The sequence below is a fragment of the Lactuca virosa genome, chromosome 2 (assembly GCF_052849685.1).
Source record: "Lactuca virosa cultivar CGN04683 chromosome 2, Lactuca_virosa_CGN04683_v6, whole genome shotgun sequence".
NCBI lineage: Eukaryota > Viridiplantae > Streptophyta > Magnoliopsida > Asterales > Asteraceae > Lactuca > Lactuca virosa.
This window is the reverse complement of record NC_136427.1, coordinates 260,621,135-260,645,703: the sequence shown is the minus strand read 5'-3', so window position 1 is coordinate 260,645,703 and position 24,569 is coordinate 260,621,135. Positions and strand designations below refer to the sequence as shown.

General features: G+C 34.5%; 3 protein-coding genes and 1 long non-coding RNA gene across 7 annotated transcripts; 2 read left to right on the top strand and 2 right to left on the bottom strand.

Moving 5' to 3' along the window:
* The first annotated feature begins 5,547 nt into the window (after nucleotides 1-5,547).
* On the top strand, nucleotides 5,548-9,312 carry LOC145160916 (choline/ethanolaminephosphotransferase 1-like). The gene is made up of 18 exons (XM_079080290.1): nucleotides 5,548-5,645; nucleotides 6,174-6,339; nucleotides 6,526-6,535; nucleotides 6,614-6,664; nucleotides 6,857-6,934; nucleotides 7,031-7,129; nucleotides 7,214-7,314; nucleotides 7,387-7,481; nucleotides 7,570-7,638; nucleotides 7,737-7,806; nucleotides 7,938-8,001; nucleotides 8,098-8,138; nucleotides 8,232-8,316; nucleotides 8,409-8,471; nucleotides 8,554-8,612; nucleotides 8,707-8,759; nucleotides 8,921-8,993; nucleotides 9,083-9,312. The coding sequence occupies exons 2-18, from the start codon at nucleotides 6,203-6,205 to the stop codon at nucleotides 9,102-9,104; spliced, it is 1,170 nt and encodes a 389-aa protein (XP_078936416.1). The 5' UTR covers nucleotides 5,548-5,645; nucleotides 6,174-6,202; the 3' UTR covers nucleotides 9,105-9,312.
* Nucleotides 9,313-11,490: 2,178 nt separating this feature from the next.
* On the top strand, nucleotides 11,491-12,452 carry LOC145160915 (germin-like protein subfamily 3 member 2). Its single transcript, XM_079080289.1, has one exon. The coding sequence runs from the start codon at nucleotides 11,636-11,638 to the stop codon at nucleotides 12,293-12,295; it is 660 nt and encodes a 219-aa protein (XP_078936415.1). The 5' UTR covers nucleotides 11,491-11,635; the 3' UTR covers nucleotides 12,296-12,452.
* Nucleotides 12,453-13,781: 1,329 nt separating this feature from the next.
* LOC145156954 (uncharacterized) lies at nucleotides 13,782-21,086 on the bottom strand. 4 transcript variants are annotated; one of them, XR_013737003.1, is made up of 4 exons: nucleotides 20,936-21,086; nucleotides 20,671-20,708; nucleotides 20,380-20,427; nucleotides 13,782-13,926 (listed from the first exon to the last, which is right to left on the bottom strand). It is a non-coding gene; the product is annotated as an uncharacterized LOC145156954 (long non-coding RNA). The 4 variants fall into 4 exon arrangements; XR_013737002.1 differs by having other exon boundaries at nucleotides 13,782-13,908; XR_013737004.1 differs by lacking the exon at nucleotides 13,782-13,926 and adding an exon at nucleotides 14,340-14,451.
* A 1,210-nt stretch (nucleotides 21,087-22,296) lies between these two features.
* Nucleotides 22,297-23,930, bottom strand: TBL36 (TRICHOME BIREFRINGENCE-LIKE 36). Its single transcript, XM_079080287.1, has 5 exons — nucleotides 23,605-23,930; nucleotides 23,357-23,528; nucleotides 22,993-23,174; nucleotides 22,759-22,917; nucleotides 22,297-22,688 (listed from the first exon to the last, which is right to left on the bottom strand). Exons 1-5 carry the CDS (start codon nucleotides 23,928-23,930, stop codon nucleotides 22,406-22,408), a joined length of 1,122 nt encoding a protein of 373 aa, XP_078936413.1. The 3' UTR covers nucleotides 22,297-22,405.
* Nucleotides 23,931-24,569: the final 639 nt, after the last annotated feature.

Here is a 24,569-nt window from a genome sequence, read left to right as displayed (position 1 = left end):
AGTTTGCACCTTTATGCCTTTACAACCCTCATTAACTCCAAATCTAAAAGAATAATCAGTTTGGGACATCCATGCCTCATAAATCATGCTACTTGGACAAAAAACCATAAAAGAGACCACAAAGAGATCTAATGAACTATAAGGCAAGTTTAGAGCTTGATTACCAGAAAGTGATGAGAATGGAACGAAATCCCTAGATCTATAACCTTCTCCTTGAACCTTCAAACTCCTTCTTCTTCTTCTAAGCTTCAAGAACGCACAAACCATTCAAAATGGCAAGAAATAGCTCAAGATCACTCAAGGTTGATTAGGGTTTCGAGATTAGGGTTTGAAGGTGATGGAGGCTGAGATGGAGACCAGATATGATGCTTAAATAGGGTGCAAACCCCAAAGATTAGGGTTTCATCCAGCCTGGCCTACTCGTCGAGTCAGGACTTCGACTCGTCGAGTAGCTCACTTAAAACCCTTGCCTTTTCTGCCTTCTACTCGACGAGTTAGGGCCACCAACTCGCCGAGTAACCCTTCCAAAATGAATAAATAATAAAGTTAAAATGCGTACCAGGAACCAGGCGTTACAAACATCCTATATATCAGGATACCGATCTAACCGATCTCTATAGCATAATAACATACTATCATATAACAGGATATTCAATCCAATGGGCTGGCCTTGGTGCCTTCGCCCCACGAGTACAGTAAGGAAGACTCGCCTGAATCGAAGAACCTTGAAAGAATATGTATGGCCCGATTTTGCTTCTAAACGACATGTTGACTCATTCCTAATCTCTTAAACGACGTTAAAAGATGATAAAATCGAGTTTAATATTGCTATAAAGATCGATTGTATAGGATAAAAGTTTCGGGTTGTCATAGGCCCGTACTACTGAAAGCACAAGATCTATACACAGGACAAGGAAGGACTTGATGAATTCGAGAAACTTCGGGAGTGTGAACCTTTTTGTGTGTATACTAATTGTTTGTGTATTATGTTTCAGCATGGTGGTGACACGCAACAGAGCAGAAGGTTCAAGATTTGGATCTGGTTCGGGCTCGGTTACCGAACCAATTAACGAGGGTCTGCGAGAGTTCATCACGTTTGATATTACGAGAGGCCACCTGATGCGACCCCGGTGATTTTCGGGTCGATCAAGGAGTGTACCATCGAGTTGACGGAGGATCGTCTCCGGATCTTTAGGGTCGATCTATGATGCATGTTTTATTGTATATTTTACTTACTCAAGTTTTAGATTTATAAAACTTAATTTTCTCTCAACTGGACTATTAAACACACTAGGAAGTGTACCTAATCGTGTAATAGTATAGTTGTGGTAAGAACAAGTGTCGAACTCAAGGAAAAGTGTTTTAGCTATTTTTATCTGCTACTAACTAATTAACAAATAAAATTAGAAAAATGTTTTTTTCTCTAGTTTTGCAAGGCTAGAAACTTAAATTATCAACTAACTAATCACCATTAACTAATGAAGTAATTACTAAAAACTAAAGCAAATAAAACAAATATGATTTAACCAAGGTAATTGAGATACTTTCGTTTAGCTTCATATTTATTTGTTATTATTATTGATTCATGGAAGTGCAATGGATTATAGTTTCATTGGTTACGAATTCCTAAGATGACCAAATTAGTGTTCACTAATTTAATCCTTTAACAAACAAGCTCATTCATACGGTGATCAGGCGGACAAACTAACAAGTTTACTAGTGTTCAATTTGTGTTAATTAGACTTATAAATAATTGGTCAAATTGGTTTATTAATTCAATTCAATATATGATTGGTCGTCATATATTAACTCCTACACTTATTTACCCACTTTTCTATTTAACCCTAGGTTTTATTCACAACTCTAGTCCTACAATTTTGCAATTCACGAGATCATAAGATTCAAATTCAATTAAGAAAGATGGTCATACAAACTTAATTAAATTCAACAATAAATAGAGAAAGCAGTTATCACAAGCACGTGAGGTTCTTTAATAAGCTAGATCAACAAATAACCAATAAAACTAAATCCAATCCATAAATCAAGTCATATTGAAGCAAACAATCCTAGGCTAAACGAAAGTCATGAGGTTTAGCCCATGATTTCAGCAACTAAAGTCATAAAAACGAAATTCATATGCATAAACATGATTAACTATAATAGAAAGTCGTAATTAAGAGTTTTATTGCCTTAATGCTCTCAATTCCCAAGCTACAATCGATTTCTTCACTTCCAAGCTTTAATTCAGAACCTTGGTCTTCAAAAATCGTCAATAGCTCTAGGCAAAAGTTCTCAATTCGGAGGATAATGGCAAGTATTTATACTTTCCCGAAAAACAGACCACCACGTTGTGGTCTTCGTGATTATTCCGTATTCAGCAAGTCTTCGAAGTCAATCGGGAAAGGTCAAAATACCACGTCGTGGTGATGTCACCACGACGTGTTGAGTATATTTTTCTTCATTTAATAATCTTTAATCAAATTCCTTAGCTTCCAACTTCCAGCTTCCTTTCTGCTCCAAGCACATCTTTTACCCCTACAACACAATATATAACAAATTAAGTACCTTTTGTTCTATAAAGGGTATGAAAGTAATTAAGATATTAAGATATTAAGATATGATATACAATTATATGTATAGATATGCACATATCAAAATACCTCATATTTATTCTTTGAGTGCCCTCAAGTAAATTGATTTTATTATCTTACCAATATCACATAGAACAGTCCATTTCAAACCCAACCATTATCCCAAGACCGCAATTCATGTATTTGTGTCTATAATTCATAAAAACCTCACATTCCTAAATACTCACAATCAATATGAACATTCACCCATTAACTTATACAACACTCATTTTTTCAACCCTCCAAATCCATCCCCATAAACCTTTCTTAACCTCAAAGTATTTTTGGTTAAACTTCCAAACATACATAATCTAGAAAAATTACAACTCTTGATAGCTCCTTGGAATTCATCGCTTCTTTGATTTCTTTGAAATAAAAAATTACAACTTTAGTTGTTGAAGCTATAGCTTGTTGTGCACATGCAATAATTGATCATTGATTTCTTTGAATTCACCACCTTTTTGTTTGATTTTTGGTATCTTCCACTTTTTGGTATTTCTTCGAAATTTTTGATCTTTGAATTTATACTTTGACAGCTCCACAGTTCTGCAACTTTTCGGCAATTTCTCTTTTTTTTTACATGTCTCACTATTTTTTTTTTCACTCAAAGTCCTTCTCTAATTTTAATGAGCTTCAAAAGCTTAACATACAAAACAATTGACAAATTCACACTCTATTCTTTATGAAAGTAGTTGAGGTTTCTTGAATTTGATGCGATTTTTGATGTATGTATAAATGACATCTTTGATTTCTAAGACACTTAGGTGGTGTTTGTTTTGGAAGTGGTAAAATGTCTTTAGTCTTTGTCCGTATCTGCGACAGAAGACGTGAACCAAAAGTATTTTTCTATGCCTTCATAGAAGAAGTGATAAAGAAGTCTTTTTGAGTTCTTTTGTCTTCCAGAAAACAAACAGTCTTTTTGGTAAACATCTACCCGCCCGCAGATGTAAATGCCCAAAAAGTTTTTTTGCCAAAAAACAAACGATCCCTTAGATTGCATGGGGTCAAGCCTACTCTAAATCTATATCGATAATCAACAGTCAACACCAGAAGAAAGAACGCCGTTATCTTCTCTACACCTAACCAAAAGTTCCGATATCTCCACCATGGTGGAGTAGCCTTCTCTTCTTTACTCTCAACCACAACTTACGATGGCTCAACTGTCGAAAACTTAGTTTAGAATTGTGATATTTGCTAAACCACACATACTATTTTTCTGAAATTTAGCCTTAATTATATATTCTTAAAAGAAAATAAAACTTTCTCCCATTTTATCATTCTACCTTTTTTAACGATGAACATGGATAATGTATATATTTTTTTTCTTATCTCGTCCTTTAATTTTAACATTTTATCGGGACATTGATGCTCTTAAAAAAATTCAATCGTTGAAATTAGCCCTGATCTGTGGCAAATGACAACCCATGATCCGCTGGAGTCATGGGAATCCGAACCCAATAAAAAAAAGACTAAACTGCACAAATGGTCCCTGTGGTTTGCTCAAAATTGCCACTTTGATCCAAAAAAGTTTGGACTAGCACCAGAGGTCCAAAGTTTTCATTTTGTTGCTTGTTTGGTCCAATCTGTTCTGATTTTTTTCCAAATGACGGATTTGCCCCTGTTAATATGTTTTTCTCTTTTTTCTTAATTGTTTTTCTGATTTTCAGATTTAAAAAAATAAAAAAATAAAAAATAAAATTAAACCTCTCTCTCTCTCTCTCTCTCTCTCTCTCTCCAACACCACACACTACCCTTATATCTCCCTCATTGGATCGAAAACCACTCCACCAAGCAACCCTCCAACCTGCTGCCTTACATCTTCCCTCTTCCCCTCCGATGACTACTGCCGACATAAGCAAAAAAGGAAGCAACCGCTAGGCTGCCGGGCAGCCTCCTGCCACCATCGACCACCTCTGTTATGCTGTTGCTCTTGCCATTTTTTTGTGTGAATCGCAAAGGGCCAAACCGAGGAATCTAATGACCCGGCATTTTTTTTCCTTTCATCATCTTCACCGGAGAGGATGTTCAGTGGCGATGATAGAGAAGAAGCGCATGTTGCAGGTACGCTATCATTGTTGCTCCAATTGAGGGTTTTCGAGCCCTAATCACACCTAAATCAAAGTTTCTGGTACTCTCTCCACCGATTAGGGCTTGAAACGATTTCGACTTCATAACTTTGGGTTATTTTATATCTGATTTGGGTTTTAACCTAACACAAAATACAGACGAGGGAGAATGCAAAAGTGTATTTGAAAGGAGGAGGTAGAAGGTGAAGGTTATCAACGGCGCACCAGATCCACGCACTGCTTACTTGAGGAGGTTGTTACCGAGGATTGAAAGGCTGTCGAAGAACGATAACTTTAAAGCGAAGGCAACATTGTTGACTGTCGTAGCGAGTGTGATCAGCGTCGGTGCTGCTTCGAGTCAGATAATTGTGAGGAATCTGGTGACGGTTATGGTTGATTTCGTTGTCAAAAGTGAGGATTGAACTGCGAGGAAGGCGACAACAGAGGCGCTTGAAAAGTTGGCTTTGGTGGAGACAAATTTATTGCCGGAGTTCAAGGGTCCTTGCTTGAAAACATTTGAGGCGAAAAATTTGTGAATCAAAATTAAGTGGTGATTATGTGGATTTTCGTTGAGAGAGAGAGAGAGAGGTTTAATTTTATTTTTTATTTTTTTATTTTTTTTTAAATCTGAAAATCAGAAAAACAATTAAGAAAAAAGAGAAAAACATATTAAATCCGTCATTTGGAAAAAAATCAGAACAGATTGGACCAAACAAGCAACAAAATGAAAACTTTGGACCTTTGGTTTGGTGTTAGTACAAACTTTTTTGGACCGACAATTTTGAGCAAACCACAGGGACCATTTGTGCAGTTTAGCCTAAAAAAAATCTACACTTCGGAATATTTTACTCGCTTTTTAACTTCTAGGGCGGGAGATAACTCGCAAAATCGAATCACTCTCATATGCCAAACTAGCCTTGCATTTCACCAATCGAATCCATTCCTCTTGGTGCGCTCAATCTCACATCTACTTTTCTATTTCCCTTTCTCTAAATTTTCCATGTAAATTCCTCCTTTTGCGTTTCCCTTTCGCTTTATTGCAACCATTTGGAGCTATATCTTGTTGTGCACATGCAAAGATCGTTGTTTCCAGTCCGGGTTTTCAATCCTTAAACCCTGTTTTATAAATCAGATCCTATTTTTGCATCTCTTTCGTTGATGTAAACTGTGATTTAAATTTCTTGATACTTGCACGGTTTTAGAAGTTCGAACAATTTAGTTTTACACTTGATTGTAGTTTTCTAGAGAATCACGATCGAGGAACAAACTTCGTAGGGGAACTAGGGCTAAAGGGTAGATTTGAAAAAAAAAAGCTGAGTAATTTGCATGTTGGTGAAGATTAGCAGTTTAACGGTGGTTATTTTTGTGGCAAAGAGTTGTTGATGTTTACCTCAAAATATCATGCTATTATTATTGTATTGTTTTTTGTTCTCTGATTTGAATTTTGTCATGTAACAGTGTTTTTCATAAACTGCAGGTTGTAAAAGCTAGATATCGATACACACAATGGGTTACATAGGTGGTCATGGCATCAATGCACTGCATAGATACAAGTACAGTGGAGTTGATCACTCTTATCTCGCAAAATATGTCCTGCAACCTTTCTGGACTCGATTTGTTACTTTCTTCCCTCTTTGGATGCCGTAAGTAACACTGTAGCACTCAACTTTTATTTGTGTTTTTTTTTCCTACAACAAAAACTGTTAATGATTTATTATATAATTACATTTATTAGTTTTATTGGAGATGAACGCCTGGTTCATGTATGCATTTCTGATACAAACTCATTGTTTTTTGTTTTCTTGCATGTTGTGTTGTGGATACCTCAGGCCTAATATGGTAAACATGCCTTTCCAATCACAATCTAAAGAATTCTCCCTTCATTTCCTTCACTAAAATTTATGTTTCTCGTTTCAGATTACACTCATGGGATTCATGTTCTTGCTCATATCTGCAGTGCTTGGTTATGTGAGTGAACGAGTTTGATCATTTTTACTACATGACATCTTACCTACTCTTCATTTTGTATTCTCATGTTCATTATGGCTATAAGACATATTTATGAGGCCATTTCTATACATTAGTGAGAGTTTTCAGTTTTACTGGCATACTTTTCCTTCCTATTTTGGCTTAAAATGTATGTCACATTTACTTGAACAGATATATTCACCACATTTGGACTCTGCTCCACCAAGATGGGTTCATTTTGCCCATGGACTACTTCTCTTCTTGTATCAGGTTTCTTTTAGATATATTAACCTCAGAGTCAGTTCTTATAACTTTTGGTATAAATGTTCATTGATTTACTTCCAATCTTCTCAATCTTTATACTAGACCTTTGATGCTGTTGATGGAAAACAAGCTAGAAGGACAAGTTCTTCCAGTCCACTTGGAGAACTTTTTGATCATGGATGTGATGCACTTGCATGTGCTGTATGTTCTCTTTAATCCTCAATTCTTCTACTCCTTTCTTAAATGATCTTTTTCAATTTATAGTTTCTTGATTTTGTAATTCAGCTAGAGGCTCTGGCTTTTGGAAGCACTGCTATGTGTGGCAGAAATACATTTTGGTTTTGGGTGATTTCAGCTGTTCCATTTTATGGTGCCACATGGGAACAGTAAGTAGTCCTCTTTTCCATTTTATGTCATTTTTTTAAGAGACTGCTGAGTGCTGACATGTCATGTTTCAGCTATTTCACCAACACCCTAATCCTCCCAGCAGTAAATGGGCCTACAGAGGGTCTCATGCTTATATATGTGGCACATTTCTTTACAGCTATCGTTGGTATGTAATGTAACATTTTTCTTTTTATCCAATATTAAATAAATTATTTGCTTAAACGATCGAATCATTAGATATATCATAATTTCAGGTGCACAGTGGTGGGCTCAGAGTTTTGGAGAGTCCATTCCCCTCTTAAGTTGGGTTCCATATATAAATGGTAAAATAATATTTGATCTCTAAACTTTAAAGTAAGTAACATCATAGAGTATAAATTTTGCTGCCTTTTTAATTTGATCATTTTATTGTATTATACAGGAATCCCTACCTATGGAGCTGTTTTGCTGTTTATGATAGTTTTTGCTGTTATACCCACTGTCACATTCAAGTAATTAAATGTCTTCATTTCATCATAGAACAATAGTTTATTTTGATCTGTAAAGTCCAAAGTAATATCAATATATAAATTAACACAGGAAAATACCCTAATTTTGATATTACTTGCTCTATGTTTTACAGTGTTCAGAATGTTTGTAAGGTTGTGGAGTCTAGAAAAGGAAGCATGATAAATGCCTTGGCTATGGTAATCATTTGCTTTTGTGCATTCTATTATTTTTGTTAATTTTTATTAAGAGGCTTAATGCTTTTTTTTTTTTTTTTTTTTTTTTTTTTATGCCAGCTTGTCCCATTCTTTGTGCTATTGGTAGTAGTTATTCTCTGGTATAGACCTCCTCTTTATATCTTACTTTCTTTTTTCTTTAAAGTCTCGGGTTTGGGTTATTTATATTATTATTATTAATTTAATGTTTTCAGGGATTGTATGTCTCCATCGAATTTAATCGACAACTACCCACATATGGTGGTGATGGGAACTGGACTAGCTTTTGGATTCCTTGTGGTGATTATTACTAAATGGAACTCATTTTTCTTTTAATCAACTTCTGATTTCTGAATAAAAATAAGAATTTTTATTTGTATTTTTGTTGGCAGGGAAGGATGATATTGGCTCACTTGTGTGATGAACCCAAGGGATTGAAAACCAGCATGTGCATGGTAAATTCTTTTTTAATTTCTGTATATAATTTCAACAAATCAGCTGAATTTTAATAACTTGATTTATGTTGTTAATTTGCAGTCCTTGCTTTATCTCCCACTTGGAATTGCAAATACGATCACTGCAAGGTTAAATGTTGGGTATGTATGCAGTCATTTGGCTCAAAGTAAAAATCAGGAACCCAATCACTTTTTATCTTTATCTAATTGTTGATGATGTTTTAATTTGATGCAGAATTCCATTGGTTGATGAGAAATGGGTTCTTCTTGGTTTCTGTATATACACAGGTATGGTGGTTATCTTCGTCATTTGAACCCCTTGCAGTAATTCTGTAATGATTTTACAGGAATGAAATTTTATACATATCGTGGAAAAATAAATGCTAAAAAAACATTGTCTTGTTTCATCATGTTATATATTCACTTGTTTTTTTTGTGATCTTTTGCAGCTGCGCTGTATCTGCACTTTGCCACGTCAGTTATTCATGAAATAACAACAGCTCTTGGAATTTACTGTTTTAGGTAACAAAACCTCCATTTTTTTTTTACTTTTATCTGTTGTAATTGTTGACTTTTTGACGCTAATCATATGATATGGCTAAAATTATCAGAATCACAAAGAAGGAGGCTTGAGACATGTTCATGAAGTTCACACGTGGGAATGGTGCCTTGAAGATCCTTATGTCTTTGTTTGTAACCATAACATATCATGTCCTATCTTACAAATGTAGTGTAGCATTTAGATGCAGACTTTTTACTTCTTTTTTACTTTATCATAATGCGGTTTATTTGTTTTTCTTTTTAGAAATTTTAATTATAATTAGCTTATAGGGTTTCTTTATGTGTTTTTTAATATCATATTTCTCATCTCATCTCTAGGACTATTGTTCCTTAATTTGGATTCTGTATTGTCTAAAGTTTATTGAACCCAAACTGAAAACTGGAAACAGTTAAAAAACAAGAACATGATAAAATCTCGAAGAATTGATTTATAAAGATTATGAAATTGATGTGATGTTCTTTATTAGTAAACGATCAGCGAGTCTTTCCAACCATAATAATTTCCTTTTCATGGTTTGTATAACTTGGTAAAAGTACATCATATGTATTAAATGTAGGATGATACATATTATTCTACTGTAAAACGAGATAATACAACACGCATGGACCTTAATTTCTATGTTACTCAATTGATCACATTGTGATGTGATATTATATTGTAATAAAAGGTTAATTGCACAAAATGTTGGAAACTTTGGTTATGATTGTTTAAGATGACAACTTAGGCCATCTCCAACCCTATATATATATTTTTTACATTATATTTTACACTAAAAAGAATATTTTTTACTATATTTTTTTGAATTTATATTTTATATAGATTTGTTAAACGCATACTTCACCTAATTAGTTCTTAACATATTTATGTATATTTTTTATAAAAACTTTATAAATTATATTAATTACAAAACTATAACCAAATTAATCATTCATATATTATTAATTCAATTAAATGTTATTTTATTAAACTGACATTTGTTAATGAAGAATGTTACATAAGTTCAAAACATTAAATTAAGTTTTATATTTATGACTAATTAATATTAATTTAATATATAACATAAATTTAATTTAACTTTTATAATTATAATTAATTAATATCAATTTAATATACAATTAAAATTAAATAACGATAAAAAAAAGACTAAAACTGACACAATTTTTGCACCATTGCATCAAATTTAGTGTTATACTAATCATTTACTCCAAAATTGTTTGATAAATAGAGTGTTATACTATTCATTTACTCCAAATGAATTGATAAATAGAATGAGGCCGGCCAAATGACATATATCCTATTTGTATCATGAGTTAAGAAAATATGTCCCTTAGGCAAAAGTTAAGGGTTCAAGTCATTTTTAGTTTTATTTAATTTTGTAATCCACATTTGACAATAAACTTGATGCTAACTTATAAATGATCTATGACCAAAATAAAAGATTTAAAGTCTATTGTTATAATTTTGTTTTGATAGTTTAGGAATGGGCTTTTGAGAGTTTTAAGAAAAACTCGAATAAGAGGAAAACTTTGTTGAGAGTACCAACAAAAACTTTTATTTTAGAACAATAAGCTCCTAATTCAAAAATTACTTCATGTAACTTTTTAAAAACTTTTATTTTTTCTTTTTAAAACTTATTAAAAGCACACTAACAAGCTGTTTGAGACCTAATATTGGGAAGTAATTTTATAAAAAAATCTCCGTCTTATTTGTCTTAAATCGCTCCAAAAATAATATTGTTTCAGGAAGCTCAAAGAAGATCAGAGAGTCCAAAAGACATCCAAACACTTTATTTGAACTACTTGTTATCCGCCTAACATGCGGTGTTTCCTCAATCTAATAATGATTAGAAATGTCAATATACCACCATGTTGGCTTCCAACTATTTTTGTTCGACATATCTTTAGTTATTTTCTTTAGAAGAGAGTTTGCGACGTATCTTTAGTTATTTTATTCAGAAGAGAGTTTCACGGATAAAGAGGGTAAAAATGTTTATCTTAAATAATAAAATGATAATATATCAACTTCACATGGTACGTATCATTTGTATATAATATCGTCAAAATAAGTAATGGCATGTTTCTTTTAGCTTCGTATGATACTTTATTAAATTGTAGTCACTTGGAGAGTTGGAGGCAAATGAATCAATGTCATGATGCATGTGGACAGCATCATCACCACATCACTTCACTTCACTTCACTTCTAATACAAGTCCCCTCTGCATCTTCCACTTTTCACTTTTACGCCATATTCCACACACAAAAAGCCATAACCACCACCCATCCCCCATCATGCATATCCATTCTCCACCTTTCCCATTTACAATTTACATCAGTACACACACAAAATACATGTAGAACCTATACTTAAATAAAACAAAAACATAATACAAAGTCACAAAAGATCTTAATATATACATGTAAAAAAAAAATCATCCTTTGGAAGTGTCAATCAACACCTAATACCTTTTAAAGAAAGGTGCGATGGTGTATTATTGAAGTTCACTTTCTTAAACCATCATACGACTGATATGATCAAAACCCACCAATGCAAATTACCCTATAAATTTTCACTCTTTCATCCAACATTATACCCCATGTCCCCATGGCTATAACCATGTTCCCTAAAATCACACTTTTCATCGCTACTTTCATCTTCTATTCCACCATCAACCAACCATCGTTGGTTTTTGGCTCAGACCCCGATCCACTTCAAGACTACTGTTTACCCTCGCCTCACACCCACCTCTGCAAAAACTCCTCATCCATCACCGTTGACGACTTCGTCTTCTCCGGCATAAAACATCCCGGAAACTTCACCAACAAATTCTCCGGGGTGCCTGTCTCCACCACCGTGTTCCCGGCGCTCAACACTCTCGGAATGTCGCTTGTCAGAGCTGACTTTCAGGTCGGTGGGATTAACGCCCCCCACTATCATCCTCGAGCCACGGAAGTGGCGTATGTGCTTGAAGGGAAGCTTTATTCTGGATTCGTCGACACAGGGAACAAAGTGTTTGCGAAGGTGATTGAGAAAGGAGAGGTGATGGTTTTCCCTAGGGGAGTGTTGCATTTTCAGATGAACGTTGGGGATTCGCCGGCCACCGTTCTTGGGAGCTTTGACAGCCAGAATCCAGGGTCGGTGAAGCTTCCGGCTGCCTTGTTTGGATCTGATATTGACTCAGAGTTGTTGGAGAAGGCGTTTGGATTGAAGAGTAAAGAGATCTCCAAGTTGAAGAAGAGATTTGGGATTAAAAAAGAAGAGTAGGTATAAGGTATGAGTTTTAGCAATGTTTCTTATTCTTTAATTACATTTTTTTTCTTTAATATTTGAATAAATAGAATGGAGAATTATTGATGTAAGTTTAAGGAATGTTAATTTTGTTGAATGTTTCATAATATAGATTCTTGATTAAAATGTCTAATATCTTGAGACAAATTCAAGCTCACTGGATTCCAAATGACTACGAATTAATGATTTTCCACGCCTTTAAACGTGTTAATGAGTTAGAAAGATGGATCAAGGATGATTTGGTACACAATACAAATAATTGATCAGATATGATAATTACCGAAAACAATTACAGATTGTAATTTTTTTATCTGTCGAATTATATTAAAAATAGTAAAAAGCTAGGATTAAAATAAAATAAAATAAAAAAATTGCATAAAGATAAACCAAAATTGGATATTTTAACAAATAAATTTAGTTAGACTTTTAGTTTTCATTTCCTATGAACAAATCAACTAAACGAGTGGTGTCGTGTACCTTCTCTCCAGTTGGTTATGAATTTAAATAAAAGGAAACCGATTTTCTCTGTCATTTTTTAAAAATTAATATCAATATTAATTTTGTCTACCAGATTTTTATCTATATATAAAATAGTCAAACTGTTCAACATTTTTATGACATCCAAACTTAAGTAATTCTTTTGTAACTTCAACTTTAAAAAACTTTTCTCTACAGACGCTAGACGCTACAATGTTAAGAATGGTTAATAAGATTTTATATGCATTGAAATTCTAATGATTATGATTTAGGAATTGAGATGACATAATAATCTGATTCATTATAGTGTTGCTTGATTGCTTCATAGGTCGCCAGTTTAAATTTTTGTCGATTCGATTTCCCCAATTTGGTTGCAACTATCTTCTTTATGAACGACAATAATTATATGTATGTTATTGTTTCTTCCTAAAATTTGAATATTTGAATTTGGTTCTTCTAAAAAATAGACTAGAAATTATATACTAATGTTACACAGTCTATAAAACTTTTGGGTCCTAGATGGTCGCTCCTATCGTCCATTGTCTAGATTGGGCCTGCTCGCAAGCTATACAAGGATGATCTGCTACTTCTGAAATATTTGAACAAATCACACATAACACAAAGGGCAAACCAACACCTCTACTAACCAAAATAATTCTAGTACGCGACATATTTAATCTTATTCTCAAAGCTAAAATAATAATTTTCGTTGGAGGACATCGATTCCACCTAGTAAGAAAAACCTCATTAGACAAATTCACCGGTGTTGTCACGTAGAACCGACTATATATAAAAAAAACTATAGATTATCCTTTTTTTAGCTATAGCTCATGTGTAATCAACTTCCTGCTAAAATTATATTAGTATATTTGGAACCATTACAAAAAAGCTTTGAATTATATGGTTCCTAATAGGGTATATGTAACGACCCAAAATTCATAAGTAAAAATTTTATTTTTAAATTCATCAATTCAAACATCACATGTCTCGAAATCATCCAAAATACAAACTATCACAAAATATTAGAGTAAAAGAGATCATAAATGCGGAAATCATGAGGGGAATGATGTTGTGCCATCACGCCGGGCCATTCATTTTTGTACCGGAAGTGTCTGAAACCAAAAATATATCTGTAAGCACAAAGTTTAGTGAGTTTTCCCAAAATACCACATATTCATACACATAAATATAACAACACATGATTGTGCCAGGTCCGTAACAACCCCATGGAATAACAAATGGTTGTGTCGGGTATGTATCAACCCCGAGTCCATAATGACTCCGAGCCCATATTAACTCCATGCATATATCATACGATCACATCAGTAATAGTCATACAAATGCATACATTCTACACATACAAAACAATGGGTCGACCTTGGTGCCTTCGACCCACTAATGTGGTAAGAAGACTCGCCTGTCACACCCCAAAACCGGAACAGCGGAAACGTTCGGGGGTGGAGGACGTCATGTTTAGTATCACAAGATATGCATTATAGTAAGCAAGTAATGAACAACCATTTCATTAGAAAGAAAGTGTTTACAAGGTGTGTGTTCACAAAACATAGAATACATAAGCAAATAACAAAACAAGACTTGAAGCTACTATGCTCCATCTTCTGAATTCCCAACACGAGTACATGTCTACTAGGCTCCTGAGAATACAAGTTATTTGAAAGAGTTGATCAGCAATTAAGCTGGTGAGTTCATAAGATTTTAGTGATGTAAGTAAGTTGTAGAAAGTTGTTGTAAAATGTCGTTGAAAATTTTAGTTGTAAAATGTAGTAAGTTGTAAGTTCTGTTTAGAAAAGTTCGTCTGTTCCTCTAGAAAATCCTATATTTCCTACTTTAATGAAAGATAAGTAAAAATGACTCTACAATCCTTTCTATGAGTACTAAATGGATACAAGTTATATAAAACTCAGAGTAAACAAACAATCGACTGTGCGCATCTGCCCTAAGCCCACAACCAAACAAGGAACAAAAATTAAGGCGGATAGCACACATCCCATTGGTTGTTAGATCATTGTTGTATATAACCATGGTGTATTCACTTGTTACTCATGGAGTTAATTGTAATGGTTCCTTTATATTTAATGAAAAAGATTCTTTAAGAGAACCCTTATTTCTTATAATAAAATGGTGACCACAGTGATTACTTCTATAATCACTTAGTTTATACTGGCTATATATGATCTAATATCGAATAGAAAGTTAATTGGGTGAATCTGCCCTAAGCCCACAACCAAACAAGGAACAGGAAGTAAGGCGGAAAGCACACATCCAACTACCTATTGGGTATTAATGATATATAATCATGATGTATAAACTCATGTATTATAGAGTTAATCACCTAAGGTCCTTTAAGTTTATACTGGTTTAATAAAATGGATTAAACCCTTTACTGGTAAGTTTCTAGTTTTGTATACCAAAAGTTCTGATTTGGAAAGTATGTTTTGTACTAGAAAACTGTGCATTGACTCTGTGTCCTATGACTTGACCCATACCTGGTACTCTTATGATGACTTAATGTATATTGAGCATTTATATATCTAGAATCGAATAGAAAATAGACTGGGTAAATTCGTTCCAAGCCCACAACCAAACAAGGAACAGGAAATGAAGCGGAGAGCACACATCCTATTACCTGTCGGATCCTATTGATATATATATCCTTTGGTGTATACATTAAGGAATCATAAGGTTAACATTATGGTCCTCTCTACTAAACGTAGCCTTCTACCAAGGCATCTAATGTTATGTGCGTTTTTTTCTTGCATGAGTTGTGTATTTTCCCAAGTGAGACTATCATTAACCAAAAATATAGGTTTTACATTACCGTTTATTGTGAGAAGATCACAATGTGAATGAAATGGGGAAATAATAAAGTACTGTAGTGTTGTATTATAGTAACTACTGCTGTACTTTCTACCTTAAACCAATTGTTATTTAAGGTATAATGTGATATGATTGCACCATACTATTGACTAATAACACGACGATGAAAGACGTCGGAAGGAATGACATTTGGCACCCGTAGACTTGCAAATCCCACTGTAGCTAACAGCAAGGTGTAGGATAGTCAATCCAGTATATTTCTATACCCAAATTCACGCTCCCCCTCTAGGAGATTCTGGCTGCAAATCGAACCATGACAGGTGATGCCATACCTCGAAACAGTGATTCACATTTATGTTATAGTATACTTGTATATGTTTTGTATGTACTAGCTGTATTGTATGTTCTCTCTGTCTAGTATGTATGTATGTTCTGTTTTTTTTTCTCATCATAGTATGTTCTCTTGTATAATGTATAGTATGTACTAGCTGTATTGTATGTTCTCTCTGTCTAGTATGTATGTATGTTCTGTTTGTTTCTCATCATAGTATGTTCTGTTTCTCATAATAGTATGCTTGACTCATGTATGAATTGACTCTTTGTATGCTTCATTGTACTAGAAGTAATGTGTAGTGTCTTCCTAAACTATACATATTATAGTTTACTAATGTTTTACTTGAACTGTTACTGAAAATACTCATTTATCTACTAAGTTATGCTTGCACTTTAAAAACAGAGTTTTGTAAAACTATAAAGTACATAACTTTAAAAGAGTTTTTGAAATGTTTTGATCACTTATAAAAGACATAAGCAATCTTTTGAAAGATGTTATTAACAAACAATTACACAATTATCATTGTGTTCAACTTGTATTCCCCCCCTTAAAAGCATTTAAAACAGTTAAAAGATTCATTACGGGGTATGAACTCACCTGATGTGGGTGATTCAACGAATACGCGTGTAAGGATGAGAAGTTCCACGAAAGAAGTCCCGAGACACAACAAGTCCTAAATGACATATATTGGCATGAATATAGTGTTTATAAGCAACTATATGAAAGGAAACACCTTCCGGGACTAGGAAACACTTTGACCAAGTGTTGGAATCACATGTGATTCATCAAAGGAAAGTGGAATGGTACTACTATGAGTTTACTACCATGGGTTTACGGCCAAGGGAGTTTACGGTCGTAAACTCATGGTCAAACATGCATAAGTGTGTGTTTGAAGGCTAAGGAAGCTTGAGGGACTTTTGCTCTACACAAGGGTGAGAAAGACCAACTCAATAGTGAGTGTTGATGAGTTTACGGCCAAGCAAGGAGTTTACAGCCATAAACTCATGGTCATTGTGCATTTGAGAGTAGTTTAAGGTCCTATTTCCATCAAGGAAGGGTTCTAGGTCACAAGCTTTGCATCTAGGAGGGTTTATGGCCAAAATGGCACCCTTATAGGGGTTTACGGCCATGGGAGATGGCTTGGCTGTAAACTCCTTTTGGTCTTGCATTCTTGATGTTTTCAAGGCTCTAAGCATGAGTCCTAACTAGATATCAAGTGTAGGGAAGAGTACTTACGATATAGAGGCTTGAAATGGTTGATTTTGGCCAAGAACACTAGTGTGTGTTCTTGGTGTTTCTTGAAGATCTAAGAAAAGATGATTTATATGGATGAAATCAATGGATGAAGCTAGTTAAGAACGTGTATCAACTAATCAAAGGATAGAATACTTACATATATGAAGATCTAGGATGAAAAGTTGGATGATACTTGAGAGGATTTGAAGAAAATCGGCCAAGGAAAGAAAGAATGGGAAAAATGGCTAAGTTTTATATATATATAGAGGTGAGTTTATGGTCCCCTTGAGTTTATGGCCGTAAACTCTTGGTAACTTGGCCGTAAACTCCTCTTGATGGAGTTTAAGGCTTGCATGCTATACTGTGGTTATAGCAGGTACTTCCTAACACTCATTCCTTGAGTGTATTAGGCTTAAAACTCCTTAGAATGACCTTTAACCAGGCTAGAACTCATTACCAATGAGTCTGACACTCAGTTGAGTTGACTGACTGAGCTTTCAAAGCAAAAAAATTTCGGGTTGTCACATCCTCTAACTGAAGATAACTGAATCGCACACTCGAGTTGTTGTTATCACGACTCCTCACACGAATTATAACCCAATAATAACCCTAATTAATAATCGAGATTAATCCATAAACGAAGGTCTAATTCATCATTTATCTATCTAAGGGGAAAAGACAATTTGCCCTTCCCATTCATGACTCAACTAGTCAAGGCCCAAAAATGGCCCAATTGGGTTTTCTGGTAGTACGCCCTGCATACTACCTATTACGCTATACGTACAACTCTTGATGCGGAAGGATTACGGGGCAACGACCCAGTACACGCAGCGTACTCAAGGTTACGCCCGACGTACTCTTCAGAAGTCTATACCTTCTATTAAGGTCTTAATGATTTAAGACTTAACGTCCAAACTTCAGATATAATTCCAATAAATGTCTAAAATCATAAAGTTGTAACCTTTATGCCTTTGCATGGAAAAAGGAAGCTTAATCCCAAAACCCTAGCTTCTAATATCACCAAAAACTACATAACTCGTGCATGGATGAGAGGAAAGATCCAAGCTTGCATTTTTATGACACTATATACCCTAAAATGTCTGAAATGGCAGCTCAAAAGCTCTGGAGTATTCCATACTCATAAAGATCAAGGTTTTGGGACAAAAAGAACATAAATCTAAGCTTAACCAAGATCTATCAAAACAATCATCAAGATTTGAATTTTATACCTCCTGAAGATGCATAAAGATGAGAAGAATCTGGATCCAAAGGATTGAGAGCAACACCACAACTCCAAAGGTCTTCCTTCACCACCAAGAACACCAAAAAGTCACTATAAAGCTTCAAAACTCACACACAAGGATTAGGGTTTCAAGATGGAGGCTAGAGGTAAGAAAGGGGTTAAGGCCATAAAGCTCTTTAAATAGGGTCCAAACCCTAAAAGTTAGGGTTTGCCCTCTGCATGAGTACGCCCATCGTAGCGAGGGAATCCGCGTCCAACTTTAAGGACCTACACCCGACGTACCCCTCGTACACCCAACGTAGGGACCAAATTTGCAATCTTTTAGGGAATCAATGCTAAAATAAAAATACTTGGAACACTGGCGTTACAATATAGCCTAGCCTATAGCTATGTATATCCTTCTTACCTCGAACCAAGTATATATCGAACAAGATATATACCAAACCAGGCATATACCAAACGAGGTACATATCGGACCAAGCACATACCGAACCATAGGAGATAACGAACAAAGTATGAGGATACGTCACAACAGTATCATAGTACATAGGAACTCACAGAAAACAACATTTGCTTATGTTTGACTAATGGGTTCTCAAACCAACAAAGAACAGTTGTTAACCGGCTAACAAGTACACACGGTTGTACCTTTGGGGGTATGACCATTAATGCAATAAGATGACAGACCTGCTCGGTATAGGAAGAGGTTACGGCCTCTCAATGTCGGTTATAAATAAATAACGAAAAAGCATTCTCCAAGGTATGCGCCTTCTACTAGTTGTTCACAATCGATTATACCCTAAATACTTACACTCCCTCGCGATTCGATATATCAATGTTATCATTATAAAACCTTTTCTGACTTTGTCATCGGAGCATTGGCCCGGGATCCCCTCTCGGTCAATCGGCTTAACGAGTTTTTTTGTTGTCTCTAGGTTATCCATATTACTAAGGAAGCAACTACCCTTATAGATGATGGAAGGTGAACTCAGGGACGCATCAGTTCCCATGCACGCCTATTTATCTTGTTGCTGATTGAAAAGACCCAATTAAATGCATCAAACTTGAAAATTAGGCATCTTTGGCTCTTCCTCTTGCCTTGTGACGCCAATTCCAATACCAAACATTTCCACCACAATGTTCTTTAATACAACGTTTTTTGGCCCCCACGACAGGACCTTATCAGTTGAGGAGTGAACTTCCACACATGAGGTCCAATGTTCAAACATTGGCACACCTAAAATATCGTTGATGTTCCGCAATTGACATCTCACGTAGATCTTGGAGCGGATGAACGTGGACCGCTCAGATATACAGTTTACCATTTATTTAATACACCAGTTTTTGTCTCTTTCCAAAAATAATCTATGAAACCGATTCACAAGAGAATTATTTTGAATCCAAACATCCTTCTAAAAAGGAGCCATCCCCTGCTCATTTTTTAAGAGTAGAAAAGAGAATACTTGAAAGTTGATTGGTAGAACCAACTATTTTAAAGCACATTCTATTAGAGTTAAGAACCACTCTTAAGGATCCTAATCCACCATCACCAGCATTTTAGAGGTATAATATATACAAGAGAATCCAAGATAAATTTTAACAAAATAGATTGACCACCAATAGAAAACATTTTTTTTTATACTTAGATAATTTATTCTAGAATCTAGTGACAATCATCTTCCACCCTTAAATGCAGGGCCGGTCCTGAGGATTTAAATGCCCAGGACGAGCCGGAAAAAAAAGGCCCTTAGGCCTTAACATGTAACAAAATTAAATTACATAAACTATTTTTTTTAACGAAAAGAATCCCATTCTTTGCAATACTTAGTCATGGGTTACATTTATATACTACTTCAAGTAACAAGCTAGATCATACTATTTTAAATGTAAGGGTAGTTACAAAATAACAAGTCCAAAAAAACAAAATTGTACCTCATAATGTCTTGATTTGTGCCTCAAATTCCTGAAGCCTCTTCATCTCTGCTTTGTATTGTTCAATTTCAATACAAAATGATTTAGAATTTTAAACACAAATGGAACATCTGTTAATAAAATCAAATTTTCAAAGAAGTGCTCAATTACAAACCCCAGAATTTAGACGTCCTATTACAAAGAATAATCAATAAACACAAATAAATTATTTGATTGATTCGTTGTAATTGATTAACACCCAATATTCAAGATAGGCAAAAAGAAAACAAGGGAGCAAAGAGGAATTCATACCTGCTTATATCTTCTTCGAGTATGCTCCAGTACTCCACCTGAAAGGCTTAAAAAAAATTACACAAATATAAGCTAAAACATAACCACTTTATTATGGATGAAAATCATTCAAAAAAAAACTAAAGGTACCTACAAAATATTAAAGAAATAAATTAAAAGTTCACTGCTAATGATTCCAGTTCAGCTTATTTAGTATGCTCAAACAAGAACAAATCTCATAGACCTTTGAAAGGAAACAAAACCTAGCTGCTTTCGTTCCCATTACCTTGCACATGGCCGGTGTTGAATCAGTGATGATAACCGATTACTAATAAAATTATAAACTGATAATGATTGATTCAAATGATAGAATGAGTAATCCACCGCAAACCCTTCACCCTCGTTGTACGCGATTCGCTCCGGTTCTACTGCTATTTGCAACGATGCTGAATACACTATCACAAAAAAATTAGGCCCCTTAAAATAATGGGCCCTGTACACATGCCCATATTGCACATGCTCATCACCGGCCATGCTTAAATGCATGACATATTTGATCCAACCGGAAGTCCCTCCAAATTACAATTAGTAATCAACGCCAACCGTTAGACACCACTCCCATATAATTTAGATTTTTGAAGATTAATCTACAAACCCAAAGTTAGAAAAAGCAAGAAAACCCGAATAATATTGAATATATATTCTCATACCACTCCTCAAAAAATAAGACATCATATGCATAATATAAGTGAAAGACTATAATACCTTTCTCTCCCACTTTAGCACCACGATATAATTGAGCCACAACCGAGTCTTTAATAGTCATGTATAATCCTTCCATTACCAGGATAAACAATAAAGGAGATAATTGGTATGTGACTATGTGAGTATGTCGCCTCAGAGTGAATTCAAAATACCATTTATTAAAGTTGACGAACAGACGGCTGCAAATATGGAATTTACTAATAATGGGACAAACGAGAATGCTAGAAAAATTACAATAAAAAAAGAAAAGGTAAACCAGTTGAATGTTAATGGTTTTAATTTCGTAAATCGTTTTATATTAAAACATAGATTGTAAGTGTAATATGTAATAACATAACTTTATAATACATTACTTATATATGATGCTAAAAAACTGAAAAATATTGAGAGCTGTAGGATGGTAGCGCAACTAAAAGTCTAAAAATAATCCATTCTGACCCTTAAACAACCATTCGATGCATGCATTTTGTGTATCTGATCCACTTTTTTTTTTTTTTTCCTAATCACGAAACACACCTGTTACATTTATAAGAAATATAACATTTTTTTTTTAAATATTAGTTTGTCTTTCAAAACCAGTTTTTTATTTTCTTTTGATAGATTTTCATCTTAATTTATTTTTTACCTATCAATAATAATTATTTAATATTAGCAACTAAATTTGATTTCCTGCCAAAAAAAAGTATTTTTTTCTCGTTAAAGATACATTTGACGAGTCATACAGTTTTGTAGTAATTAAGCCATACATCAGTTGAAGATACGAGTTGTGTTATATGGTATACCTACAAATACATCTATAGTTTATACATTAGAACATTTTTTTCAAAAGCAGTACACAATTCAAGTACATATGAATTCAGAACCCAAGAGCTTAAGACAAAATAAACAAACCAAACGAACTAATTAACTACCAACAGGATAAAGTTACATTGCAAATAAACCATTATACTACATAATCTTGATTAACTTAATTAATCTACCGAATTAGTTCTCAAAGCATAGCATTTAACATCTCATTCCATATATCAGGAACCCCAGGCAAGCACCAGTGGCTACAATCAGCCGAACCATGGTCTGACCCACCAGATTGTGCAAAATAAACCGATGGGTGTCCATCTCTTCTTAGAGCCGACATCCCGGTTATATCTTCCAAATAAACCGGAAATCTCATTCTTTTAATCACACCTTTAAGCACCATCACCTCTTCTGGTACATGAGGGTGACTAGCATACCCCAATGGCTCCCTTTGCTTGTAGCACTTCCATCCATTGTCTCTGTACGTACAACTTTCAATGTGTAAGGTACAACTTCTTATGCACATAGTACAACTACCAGTGTACTTACCTGTTGTGGCGAGGTGACATGGTCCGGAATATGACCCGGGATTGACGTGGGTCGAGGTTCAAATCGACCCATTTTGCCCATGTTCGGAGCCCTCTTTGGTATGCAACCATTCGGTTCATGTTTTGGGCTACGTGGTTCCCGTCCATTAGTAGGTCCCACCTGAAAATGTCGATCGGATCAAGGGATTGTACTGTACAAGTAATTAATGGACTGACTACTTGTTTCTTTTCTTACGATGTCCGCTTGTCGGAGTGGGTCCACCAGTGTGCCGAATCAAAGACCAACACGTCAGCAGCTCTCCAGTACTTGGCATTCTCTTCTATCAAATCCAAATGTAAAATCCTCTTGTTTCCAAGCCCTTTCTTCAATTCAACCAAAAGTGGTGCCCAACAAAATTCAATTGAAGTCTCAAAATCCTGTACAAGCAATCAAACTTCATTTTCTTAAATATATTTAAAATTCTTTTATCGAGATATCATTTAACATCTGAAAATATAGTCTTACCAAACATTAAATTACAATAAATTTAAAAAATAAGTTGGTTTATGCGCGCTAAAAGAGGGTCTTAATACAAAAAACCAAAGAAAAATGGTCTCACCAAGGCATGGAAGGCCATGGTAGGGCCCGCATAGGTGACCGTTTTGCGATCGGTGGGCACAACAGATTCAACTAAGCAAACAAGAGACTCCCATTGGTTTCTCATTATGGAATCGCCTACTAGCATTATTCTTTTCCTTCTCATTTTTCCAAGAAACTCCAATGCATCAAATCTGAAATGATGGATTCAATCACTTTAACTATAATGTATAAATTTAGAGCAATTTTTAAAATACATTATATACATACCTAGGAATGTTGCAACCATGAGGTTTCCATCTCCATTTCTCATAATCAGAATCTGGCCTCCCGTTTTTTTGACAAGTAACTTTGGTACTAAGATACGGGCAAGTGGATGCATCGTAAAGCGGATATGTCTGATCATACACCCATTTTCCAGATACAAAATCGCATTTTCTTAGTGAATCATGGCGACTTTGGACCATGTTGATCTCTTCATCGTTGTTATCATCCAGCCATGATAACTCCTCGATCTCAAGTTGTGATGAATTAAAGAGGCTGAGGAGTAATGAGAAGAAGGTAAGGAACGACAAAAGCATGGAGGAAGAAGCCATGAAGGTTAAAAGCAGGGAACAAATGGAATGGTGGTGATTGTATATAGAATAGAGTGGCAACAGAATATTTGCAGGTGGGGACACTTTGTAATAAGTAATGTTCAATTTAGGCATGACATGCGGTGGTGAATTGGATTCACAGTTTTACCATAAATTAGTACATTTTTTTTCACTCGTTAATTATTCTTTTATTTTTTAAGAATTATTTAGGTATTATGAGAAAAGACTGTCACATTTGAAAAAAAAAATGATGAAAATTAAAGCTTGTGATCTACTAGAGAAATTTCATTTAGTTTTTATAATAATCCGTTATTTATGTGTTAAAGTTAAAAAAAAACACTTATATAAATATGACCATAATGAATAATTAAAGAGTGAAAATTTATTTATCAGGGTAGTTACCTTTTTGTTTTGTACGCACATGGGTAATTTTTTTTTTTGTATACATCTAAGTAACAGACTTTTTGGAAATGTTTACATATGACCATAATGATCAGCTGTAGCAAGTTACAACCGATCATAGTGGTCATATATAAATACTTCCAATAAGTTTGTTATCTAGATGTGTAAAAAAAAAAGGTTACACAGATATGACAAAACAAAAAGGTAATGAAGAAACTATTCTTTTGATTTTTTAAA